Source organism: Frieseomelitta varia, unplaced genomic scaffold (assembly GCF_011392965.1).
Source record: "Frieseomelitta varia isolate USP_RPSP 00005682 unplaced genomic scaffold, Fvar_1.2 scaffold_281, whole genome shotgun sequence".
In the NCBI taxonomy this organism is placed as follows: domain Eukaryota; kingdom Metazoa; phylum Arthropoda; class Insecta; order Hymenoptera; family Apidae; genus Frieseomelitta; species Frieseomelitta varia.
The window spans coordinates 1,690,156-1,702,735 of record NW_025110014.1 but is presented as its reverse complement, the minus strand read 5'-3'; the positions used below and the strand labels follow the sequence as shown (position 1 = coordinate 1,702,735).

The 12,580-nt window shown below is 37.3% G+C and overlaps 1 protein-coding gene and 1 long non-coding RNA gene across 2 annotated transcripts in view; one reads left to right on the top strand and one right to left on the bottom strand.

Annotated features, from left to right (window-relative positions):
- Nucleotides 1-12,580, bottom strand: part of LOC122529237 — an 87,889-nt gene that overhangs the window by 27,873 nt on the left and 47,436 nt on the right. The gene's annotated exons all lie outside the window — the stretch shown is intronic.
- Nucleotides 1-12,580, top strand: part of LOC122529236 — a 348,092-nt gene that overhangs the window by 310,444 nt on the left and 25,068 nt on the right. The window contains exon 9 of the mRNA XM_043655130.1: nucleotides 487-641. Coding sequence (XP_043511065.1) covers nucleotides 487-641 — 155 coding nt within the window. The remainder of the gene's footprint in view (nucleotides 1-486; nucleotides 642-12,580) is intronic.

Below are 12,580 nucleotides of genomic sequence, written 5' to 3'. Positions count from 1 at the left end.
GTTTGCGGTAGTTTTAGACAGGCAAAAATATCTCTTTGTAATTTTTCTATATCCTACGTACTATATGGCGACAGAGAGTATACTGGGGCGCCATCATCAAACGCAAAATATATATTGGAATTTATATCGTGTAATGACACTTTCGCTTCGACACTTTGATAATTTTTAACTTTCGGGGTTGTCGAAACATACGCCGAAAATTTCTAGTACTCTCTCCTCTAAATTGACAAATCTGTAAGTAACAAAACGCGGGAAATTTACAGCATCCGAGTGACAAGCTAAGGCATAAATGATTGAAATTTGTAGCACAGCACGAAAGCGCGGAATAAGTAAAAATATTTGGAGAAGGGACCCATACGTCTCACTTTCGTCGCTATATCGTTCCACCTGGACTCTTTTTCCCTTCACCGTAACAGGGATGTATAGCGTTTAGTAGGCAACGTGAACCGAGTGTGGGTTACGTTGATGGGATATCTGGTTTTCCAGTGAAAACAGAACGACGGAGATTCTAGCCGGGAAGGAGGTCCTCGTGATCGTCAGCACGCTGATCGTGGAGAGGGCCAGTCCGAGACACGCCGGAAACTACAGCTGTGTGGTGCCCGGAAAGGCCAAGACGACCGTCGCGGTACACGTGCTCAACGGTGAGTCTCTTTATCTTCTTTTTTTTTTCTTTATTCTTTCTTGAACATCATCCACGAACCACGGAGAATCTTTAAATGTCTGTGATTCTGTTCTTCTCGGTTCACGAATTTCGGGAACATTGGCCAAAGTCAAATGAATCTCTGAATTTTATTGTCGAAAATTGAAATATCTATTTTGGATTTTTGTACTCTTTCTAGAAAATAGATAGATTGTTTGTTTTAAAATATTCATATTCTGTGTCAAAGATTGTGCGGATCTCGAAAATATTCAGATGAACTTTTTGAAATTACAGGAGATATTTGTCTCTAATTTGTGTATTCTTTTTATAAAAAATAATGGAAATATCATATTTTATAGTGAATACAGATTACGGTCGAAAATGTTGAGAAAAGTCAGATGAACTTCTTGAAATTGTAAGATATATTTATTTCTAATTTTTGTATTCTTTGTAAAAAATAATACACTGAGAAAAAAAGATCAGATGAGTTTCTCCAAATTGCAGCAAACATTTACTTCTAATTTTTCTATTCTTTCTAGAAAATAATAGAAAACGTTTGTTTCAAAATATGTTAACGAACATAGTACGTGCATGAAAAAAGTTTCCCGACTTTTCGTGGGAAAGAATCGTTTGTGACAGAAACAGGGTGAAGTAAACGAGCGGCCGCCTACGATTTCACCCACGTAGCGACAGGTACCGAAAGAAACTAGGTGCTTAGATGAAAGACCCTTCTTTATCCGATAATGCGCTTACCAGATGTACCAAAAACTCGTGAAATCAACGTGAAAATCCGGGAAAGGAGGAGTGCGAGAACACTCTCGCAACATTATCCTTTCGAGAAGTCGACTCGCCCAGGCGAACGGCCGTGGATCGCGGTCGATTGAACCCATTCCGGGATGTCTAATCGCGCGTGTGCCTCCGATCTTGGGACAAGATAAAACGTCGGCCAACGTGGAACACGAAATTTCTCCAAAACCCATCTATCGATAGTATCAGATGCCAGATGCTTGCAAATCCACCGAGAAATTATCCCCCGAAACACACATCCGTTTTTTTTTTTTTTTACGCGAGTCACTTCTCACGCGGTAAATTATAACGCTGTTCACATGGTACTTTTTACACGCGACATGAATTTACGCGAATTTAGGCCAGAAAATAAATTTTCCTAGAATTTTTACAAGGTAACAGTAACAGTAACACCGATAAGAAAACTGTGCGTTTGGCAACATAGTGTTTGTATTCTACGAAATTATGATTATTCAGCGTAAAATTTATGAAAACTTGGCAGGAGATAAGTTTGAGATCAAAAATTAACATTGACGATGAAAATGAAGTCGAACTTTTCCGAATATTTCCAAACGAGGATAACGAGTTTATGCCAATTAAAATGAAAAGTTTATTGTTTTGAATTACAGTAGCGACAGCGGCATAGCGAATAAAATTCACGTTTGTTTGTTATGTAGTGTTATTATTATTATTTTTCTTTTTTTTTAATCTATGTGAAATTAATATGTATTTCTATAACTTATACCAACTCTTTTGCCAATATTTTCGCATATACGTATACAGAATAACTGTATAATACAGATTCACATAACTTGCACACCTGAAACATCATTTCAATTATCTGCGTCTAATGAAAAATTTGTTGATACAAAAATTGTATAATTTTAAGGGAGGGAAAATATGACGTGTCAATTTCTTGTGGGTTTCGAAATTTCCAATGTCATCTTTAAGAATATTCTTTAATTAAGAATTTAAACTCCAAGTAAAAAGAACATTGAGCCACATTTGTCCTAAACCTAATGGTTAAGGAGATATTTTTACGATAATTTGATCATCAACGTTAACATGTGACAAGTAAATGTGCAGTTTTCATTCTCGAGGCAAATTATCCATATTTTGCCTTTCTTAAAACAATTTTAATTAAACAATTTTTCATTAGACGCACAATTTAAAATTAATTTATTTCAGGTGTGCAACATCACCCTGTACAAGGAAATGAAAATTTATAACAATCTTATCTCTTTACCTCCGTTTCATTCAAAAATCGACGAAATCTGGCGAAGAAAGGGATGAATCGTCTCTCGATACAAGCTTAAAACGTGACGCGTAAAGGTAGCAAAGTTCCGGGCGGTTTTCCAGTTACGTGGAAGCACACACAGCCTCATACACATTCTCGCCACGTACGAACGAATCTCTGCGTACATTTTTCGAGCAACTCCTTCATTCGCCTCGGGTAAACACCCGCTCAATTCTCGATCACTCGACGCTAGCAGACTCCGAGCATCGTATTTTACGAGTTTGATAAAGGTACACGCGGCGCGAGATGGTTGACGCAGCTGTTAAACGATAAGCCGCGATAAGAACGAATTTTGAAGGTTCTTCCGCGCAAATTTTCTTTCTCGAGGCGTTTGAAAATAACGGTGAACCTTCGAAGCGTAGCTTGATGCAGAAGTTGGCTCGCGAGGCAATAAAATTAGTCATTCGCCAATGGTTGGAAACCTTCCTCGAGATCGAGATACTTTCGTCAGTTTTCAAGTCGCTGACTGGCCAGGAATCTGGTTCGAAATTATCCGAGGTAAATTAAACTGCACAACTCGCTGGGAATGGGAACTTCCCTCCGGCTGATGTTAATTATTGCCGTTTGAAGGGATTCATAAAATTATCTTGTTAAAGCGTCTGGAGAAATCACGCGAAATACGCGATTACCGGAACGAACGAATTGTTGCCATTTACTTTTACTCGTTTGGTATTCGCTCGATTAACGTCGGGATAACGAGAGCGAGGATGTGATCAGCTTTATCATTCTGTTTTATAATTCTCGTTATTTTCGAGAGACGAGAATTATAAAACAACGTTCGATCCTCGTTTTCTCTTCGAACGTAACGATGCTTTTTCAATATATGCGAAATATGCGCGTGAAAAAAAAGAATTGCCTGTTTCTTTTTTTTTTTTTTTTTTTTTTGTCGAAAGATAAATATGCGTGTCTTGTAGTAATTTTTCAAACTTCAAAATTTTTCGTTTAGATTACGAAATGAATCGCAAATTAAAATCTGTTCAAATTAACAGATTTTCGTCGAACAAAACTTGATGTAAATTACAAGACTAGTATGTTGAGTAAAAACTCTAATCGTCCACAAAATTTCATTATGAATCACTGCTGGCAAAAAAAAAAAAAAAAAAAAAAAGAGAGAATTACTCGTCCCGACGAAGATCTGTTAAACAATTGCGTTTCCAACGACATCATCGAGTCAGCGGGTGAAACCGCGTATATCACGCGAGAAGAAAATAAGGATTATCCCGAAAGAAACCACGAGTAGACAGAATCGTAAGAACATCAGCTTGACGTACAATGTAGCATCGCGGGGAATCCGTAGATGCTTCAAAGAAAGAAGAAGAACGGCGGTAACGGGGTAAAAAACGAACGAGAAGAAAGAAAAGTGACAATATGTTCTTTCCACATCGTGAGAAGTCACGTGAACTTGGGCGCGACGCTCTCTCTCTTTCTCTCTCTTCGACATTGTAAACGGGGCTCACGTTTTCGGGATGAAAGGAGCTGAAAGCCGCGGCGAAAGAGCACTTTTTCGTCAGGGATCCTTCCGCTTTTAGAAGACGAAGACGAAGAAGTAGCCTGTCTTCGTTCGATTGTACGCGATCGCAGACACAACAGACGTTTATATTCTCTCACTCTCTCTTTCTCTCTCTCTCTCTCTGTCTCTGTAGAGAAGAGACCTGTCCCTCTTCCCGTTTCCACCAGCCACGCTTTTTATTCCAAACTCTGGGCAACCTCGGAAAGAAAACGTACGCGACACCGCGTTTTATAACATTAGGTCGCCTCGTTGGTTCTTCTCACGTCTTCTCGTCTTATTTCAAGAAAATTTTCTACTGTCAACGTCGTTCGAACACCGCGAATTCTAAAAATTCATTATTCATCGGTTTTTAAATTAGGAATTTCACGATAATCTGTCTTACATTACGATCGAAATCCGATGATGTTGCATTATCAAACACCGAGTCTCATCTTATTCAGTAAATCATTGATTGTCTGTCGAACGATCAAAAAAATATAATACAAAACGAACATCTGCTGCTTTCTAGGACTTCTCTCCCTTAAAATGGTCAAACTAATTTGCACTTTCTTCTGTAAGTTCCGAGAAGCCACGTCAGGCTCGTTTCACGCAGATTAGCCAACGACTAGGATGCGACGTTGATGCCGCGGCCGGTCGTTAACGGTCGTTAACGTCGACGACGCGGATTTCATGAAAATGGGGGCCGGAAAATGGCAGGCCTAATGTGCGACGACAGCGTCGACATTCCGAATCAAGATAGAAGAAAGAGGGAGAAACGGGTTTCGAGAGAAGAGGAAAAAGGGAAGCGAACGTTATCGTGCCGGCCACTTTTTTCCTCCGTTTGCAAGCCTTATCCAGGTAGCCGCGATTCCTCGGGATCATTGACTGTTCGTGACTATACGTGACTGTTCGTGGCTGGCTCGCTTCTAATGCTTCCTGACCCGGTCCTCGGCCGTAAGAACACCACTCCATTCGGAACGGGCATAATAAGGCGCTCGTCGAGAAGATGGACGATCCACCGACACGGTAGACTCTCGACGAACCACTCTCTGCCCGCCGATCGTCGAAAAAAAATAATATCTACCTCGTGAAAAAACGAAGCGATCGAGTAAATGAATTTTTCAACGACTGAGAATGGTAGCGTAAAACGTAAGATTCTGCGTAGTCTAATTTAACATATAAATATAAATTAAATTTAAATCTAAATATAAATATAAATTAAATGTAAATCTAAATTATAATCTAAATCTAAATATAAATATAAATCAAATTTAATTCTAAATTAGATTAGATTATATTTATATGTTAAATATATTTTTCTTTAATGATGTTAGTATTAATAAATAATTTTATAAGATTTCGCGTAGTCGTAATCTAATTTAACTTATATAAATATAAATTAAATTTAAAAATTTAATTCTAAATTAAATTAATTATATTTATGTTAAATATATTTTTCTTTAATTACGTCAATATTAATAAATAATTTTATAAGATTTCGCGTAGTCGTAATCTAATTTAACTCATATAAATATAAGTTAAATTTAAAAATTTAATTTTAAATTAAATTAGATTATATTTATATATTAAATATATTTTTTGTTTAAATATTAATAAATAATTTTATAACAAAATGAACGATCTATATGAATTTTCAATAATTTTGTTAATTGGATCACTGAGTACATTGAAAAATTCAACAGAAACGATCAATTTCAATATTAATCTGTATTATTTTACTATATGTAATAACGTGGCTTCAATTTCGTTGAAATTGAAATGCAAAGTTAAGTCTTTCTTTGTCATGCGTCGAAAGTGGAAAAATGATTTCGATGCTCGCAGGTAACTTCGCATGTAGATTCATAACGGTGAACTTTGAACAGACGAACGGAGTGCGGGGAAAATTATTTTAATGCGAGAACTCTTTTATCCAAACATTTACTCTTGCGTGTATCTCTCTCTCTTTTTTCCGATTTCTCTTTCTCTTTCTCTCTCACTTTCACGCTCTTTTTAACCAAGCACCCATCCAACGCGTTCACGCGTTGCCCCTCTCAAACGCGATTCATATTCGCTCGATAATACCCCATCACCGGCATAAAATTGTGTTATTTTCGGAGAATGGAGTTACACTCGGCGGGCACGTAATAAGCTTTCATTAAGTTCTCCGGGAGAGACTCGACGATCGCCAAATTTCTCGAGCACCATCTTGCTCTCGTGGTATCAGTATATTGAACAGCCCATTATTATCAAACTAGAATTCACATCCATACTTTGCAATTTTCCAGAGAACATTTGGAACATTACCGACGATTAAATAATCGCGTTTCGCCTCTTTGTTTGTTAACTTTCAACGTTTCGTCGGCGCATTTTCGGTCCAGCATCCGAGAGCATTTTCGTCGTTCCACATACGTACAAGGTGGAAAGAAAACCTGCCACAAAATTGATTTTATTCTTGAATTTCGAAGCTTATATTCTACTCTACATGAAAATAAAACTTTTCTAAGAAACCATAGCAATTTAAAAAAAAAATTACTTGATTGTTTAACACTGTGTGCACGTGCGTCTTAACAGCGACTTTATAGTTCTGGACGCGTGGATGTCTATTTTGCATAATTTTATTTGTTTAATTTTCGTATAAGGTTCCATTGATACTTGATTTATCACAGTTGCAGCACGAGTCTAAATAATCAAATGATTATCAAACTAGCCGTCAACATTATTCGAAATATAAATGATACAAACATCCACGCATCCAGAACCATAAAGTCGCTATTAGGACGCAGAAAAAGAAACTTTCCATTTTTGCCATTTTTCAAAAGAACTATTGGACTGCGACCTATGGTTCCTTAAAAAAGTTTTGCCTTCGTGATGAGTAGAATACAATGCAAAAAAGATTTGACCTTGAAATTCAAGATCAAGATCAATTTTACAGCAGATCCTTTACAAGGATCATATTTTCATCAAATCGAAGGTGTAGAATTCATCCATGATAGCCACGGACAAACTTCTCTTTCCACCCAGTACAAAGGACGAAAGTCACGCGAGCGAATGAAGACGCTACGTCGTCTTAACGACTCGATGCTCGTCGCTCGTGGCGTCGTAAGTTGTGTACGAGTAAGTCTCCGAAACGAGACGGTGGAGAACAGTTTGGACGCGTCTATAATTTGCCGGATGTCAAACGCCGCGGCCCCGTAATTGTTCAAAGCTTCCAAGTTCATTTCTGCAATTAGGGAATTAGACCAATTTCGCTTGGTCGCAAGTCGAGTGCGCGCCCGCTAAGAAAATTAATTATCGACCGCCGGAGGATTGATCGTCTGAACTAGCGGGATGGAAACTACTCGAGGTTGTTACATCTCGAACGAAGAGTTGTATCTTCGATCAAATCGATTAAAAATATGCGGAATAGGTTTCTCGTTATGGTCGGTCATCGAAACGGGGTGGTTGAAAGAAGTAAGAACGAGTCCCGTTGTAGAATCTTGATCTCCGAAATCTGAGCAAAAGGATTATATTCGTATAGTATATAATAACTATAACTCAGAGAAATGTATCTTGTAAATTGTATAGTCGGGCTGCTTCTCTTAAATACTAGTCACTTTAACCATAAATAAACATCGATTTTTCTTTGCATTGAATAAGAATACGTTCATTGTGAATTATTGACAAATTACGCTGATCATTTCGAGCTGCGGAAGATTATTACTGATTGTCATTATATAATAAATGGCAAACATTTTTATTTGCATTTATTACATTTACTACAGTTTCTTACGATTCGTTACCGAGGTATTTAAAGAACTTGTTAATCGCAAGGAAGATTCGTGCGAGAGAATCATTGAAATTCCAAGGAATATCGAAGATTGACTAGATTAACGAATCTATCAGGTTAGGATACGATCTTGTTCGATCGATGGCCATTCGTGCCTGAAGGCAATTTTAGTGATCATTAGCCTATCGTTACGAAGGAGTTGATTACATTCGAGCATATGCAACTGTTCCTTTTCGACTTCACTTCCTACAATTTGATTACTCATTTCAAATGTTCACCCATTTCTATCTCCTCCCTTAAATAACGAATTCTTCATTGGTTCGACAATGCATATCATTCTGATATGCAAATGATACATTAAAACAGAATTTGTAAATTATTGTAATATAATTTTAAAGAAGATATACAGGCAAAATATCTGTAAGTTAATATGAAAAAAAATATCAAGATTATATTTAAAAGAAGAATTTATAAATTAAAACAAAACTGATTAATCTCTACGAACTTTGCCCATTGAAAGCGAGCGTTTCGTTTTCTTAAAATGCAAACGACCAAACGAGCTTTTATTCTGCGTTTAATCGCCACTCGAGACAGTCGATTACTTGAAAAATTTCATTCGCTATTGTCAACTTGAGGTTCGTGCAGCTTCCACCGAGGCATTAAAATTTCACGTTAACCGTCGCGGTAAGTCTAATTACAAACGTTAAGCACAAACATCAGTCGAATCGATCCGGTTCGGGCCGATTTTACACCAGAACCACGCTTGAATCATTGAGTACGCAGATGTGAATAATGATTCGTAATTTCCATGGTGACCACAATTTTATGGTGCCGCTCTTGCGTGATCTCGATCTGCGAATGAGTGAAAATAGTGGTCGCAGAAATAGCGCGAATGGCGAAACATGTCGCGTGAAGTTTCAATTGTTTAAAAAATAATTGGTTTTGCAAATTAAAATAAAAAACGAAGATTTTGGAAAAGAAAGCATCTGGCTATTTTTTATTCTAAATTGACTATTCTAAATTTCGAACACTTTTTTTTCTTTTTCAAGACTAAAATGAAATGTCAAACGTGAATTATGCAGTGCAAGGTTCTCTTGAAATTCCCCGATTTTATTATAAATCCGTGACAAAGCGATTTTCAAGCAAACTCATTACGTTCGCGTAACGAATTTTCCGCGCTGAAAGAATTTATTAATAAGTAAAATTATCATCGGTTGCACGTATTTTCGGCGAGAGTAACCGACAATTTAATATTATAATAATAACGCGCGGGATGCAATAGCGCACGTTATTCTACCTACAAATAACACCGATGTTACACAGAAATTCACTTTGCCTTACCACCGAAAAATGAACGATATTATCATTCCTCTGATGAAAATTTGAATACCGCGGGATCCCTGTTGTCGGAAAAATTCTCTATAACCATTTCTTGAAATTCCACCGCGATAAGTCTTATTAACGTACGAATAAAAGCAAATTAATAGTTTCGTCTCCGTATGAAAAAAATTAATATTGCACGACGATTCCGTCACACGAATTCCCAGGAACATCGACAATCATGTTGAATCCATCAATCGTTCAGCAAATAAAACGGACGAAACATCGGAATCGAGATGTTCAAACATTCGAATTTAATTATTGTTTGATTTGCTAGAGTTCGACGCGTAATTGACAAACTATCCCCAGGGATCATTTGTCAAAATTCCAATATTCCAAACTTCATGAAGGTAATAGTCATCGCTAAAGCCATCGTCGGGGATTTCATAAAATCTCGTCGTTTATTCAAAAAACATCAAGCTTGTACATCACGTACATCGTAAAAGAAAAGAAGAAGAATACGAAGAGGAACTATGAAATATACTGTTCAAACCGTTCCTCATTCCGTGAAGTCCTGCTCGTGTCGTTTTTATTCGAGAACAAGAAAAAATCACGCGAACACCATATGATGAGTTGTTCATCGATGAAATGACTTAGCGTCTCTATGTCTCTTGTGTTCGAGTCGATTCTCACAGCTATTGAGGATCAACGATGCATTCAAAAAATTACAAGTTTGGAAAAATTCTGGACGTGACAGTCTGAATGTTTAAATATTTAAATACCTGAATGTTTAATAAATTCAGATTCTTCCTGGGCGTTTGAACGTTTGAAGGTTTAAATGTTTGAACACTTACATAAATATTCGAATATTCAGATTTGAATATTTAAATGTTTGAATATTCGGATTTGAATATTTAAGAGTATCGAAGGTTTGGAGATTTTGAAACTAAAAAATTTAAGAACTTGTAAAGAACAAGCTATCGAAAAGTATCTGAAAATTTGAAACTTGAAAACTTCGAAGGTTTGAATATTTAGAGATTTGAATGTTGGAATATTTAAATATTTTGAAGATTTAAATCGAATGAAGATTAAATATTTAAATAACCTTCGGAAATTTTCGACGTTTGAAGATTTGAAAATTATTTGGAAATTTGAGAACTTGAGGCATACGAAACTGAAAAATTTGAAAATTCTTAAATGGGATGGAACGACGAGAAGTGCACGTTACGTGTATACACGCCAAAGGAAAGAGTTTGCCATTTCACGAGTGCAAAGGCGGTCTTCTCTGCCAGTGGCCGGACATGTCCGCGATATCGTGACTTAATCTACTAATTTCTCCTTCTTGGCTGACGCCAAGGGGCAAATGAAAGAGTCGGCGAAGCGAAGATCAACGGGGATCTAATTAAAGCACGCCACCGGGTCTCGATAATTCGAGTCTCTGTGATTCGCGTTCCGCTTGATTAAAACCGTAACGAACTTACTTCTACGGTTTACTTTGAATATTCTTTCGTTCTTGGCCCGCCGCTGTTTTCGTGAGTCATAAAATCGATCGTTGAGTTTCACTCTCGAGAATGAGATATGTATGAAAAAAAATAATTCCAAAAATAATGACCAAACTCGACAAACACAAAAGTTGAGAGAGTCAATATTTATTTTTAGATAGACGTCACTCTATTATTCGTATTAGAATCACGACCGCGTACTTTAATTCTACCTCGTTCTAAAATAGACATTTCGAAGAAAGGGAAGAGAAGGATTCAAGAGCGTTCAATTCCGTTTCAATGAATACAGTAACCTTAAATTTGAGTTTCTAAAAAGGTCTTCGAAGACCTCATAGTCTCTCTCTTTCTCTCTCTACTTTCAGCGAAAGTTCGGTATTCGATAGAATCGATAGGCAAGAGGCGAGAGAATCGTATTTCTCCGCGGCGCCGTTTCGAGATCGGGGTTGCGAGGTTGGGAAGTGACCAATAGTAAATTCTGCTGCGTGATTCCGAAACGAGGGTTCCGTTTCCAGGAAGTGTGGCCACATATGAGGCGAAACGACGGCTCTGACCTACGGCCTTCCGTTATATCCCCGCGCTCGCCGTTCTGACAAGTTTATCACCGGCTTTTGTATGATAGATGGCCTGTCTCTATCAAAAAGAGAGAGAGAGAGAGAAGAAGAGACAAAAGAAGTAATAAAAAAAATTCCAACGAGAAAGCAATAGTAGACAGATATTCCCGTATATCCATAAGTAATGTCGTTTTTTTTTCTTTCTTTTTCAAATTGTGACGACGCGCGTATTTTTAGAAGCGACGACAGTGATTGAAAATGAAGAAAAAAGGGAACAAAATAGCAGAAAATATATTGTATTCTCAGTTGTTAATCATCAACCAAAGCAAACGGTCGTCATAAAGATTTTGTATATTAATTAAAATCAATAGTTATTGTTACAGTTTCTTGTTAAATATCGTAATAATTTATTTAAATATATTTATTTCAATATATTAAATATTTTTAATATATTTAATATAATTTATTTTACTATATTTATTTAGAGGAGTAAATCTCCGTAAAGTTTAATAAACATCGCCATCTAGCGACAATAATTTAAATAAAATAAAATTTTGTACAGTATCGAAAAACGACATTACTCCTAATACATGGAGATGCTTTCACAAGAGAAATTGAGGAACAAAAGCTCAAGACGAGGTGGATTTTTTCATTACGAGTACATCTGTGAGTTTACAAAATTCAATGTCAGTTTGACGAGCCGCGAACGTGCCAATGGGCAATATTCGTTCGACGATTCGTTCACGGAGAGAGTCACGCGTAGGGAATGACCTGAAATAAAAGAGAACCGTTCCCGGTCGCGGTAACAAAACTCGACAAACTAGCGCGAAGTAAAACTCGAGGCAGCTGCGAGGCAACGGCGCGTCGGACAAACAACAAACTGCTGGTAATGCCGGAAAAGTGAAGTAAAACTCGCGAGTGGCGCGCGGAACGGCGAGGAAACTTTCCGAATAAAGGAAGACGCGGATATACTTGAAAGACGGCGAGAACGGCCCCGCGGAGGGGATAAAACTGCAGGGAGAACAGGGTGAAACTCGCGTGTATCATCCTGTAGAAGTTAACCGAATAACGTTACAACGAAGAGACAAGACGGAGGTCCGCTTAGTCGCGCTGCAGTTGCAAAAATCGATTTTAAGCTGGCGTATTTTGTGAACGGTAGAATAAAAGTATAATATATACACCCTCGGTTTTACACGTTTTTTTTTTTTCTTTTTTTTTTTTTAAACAGC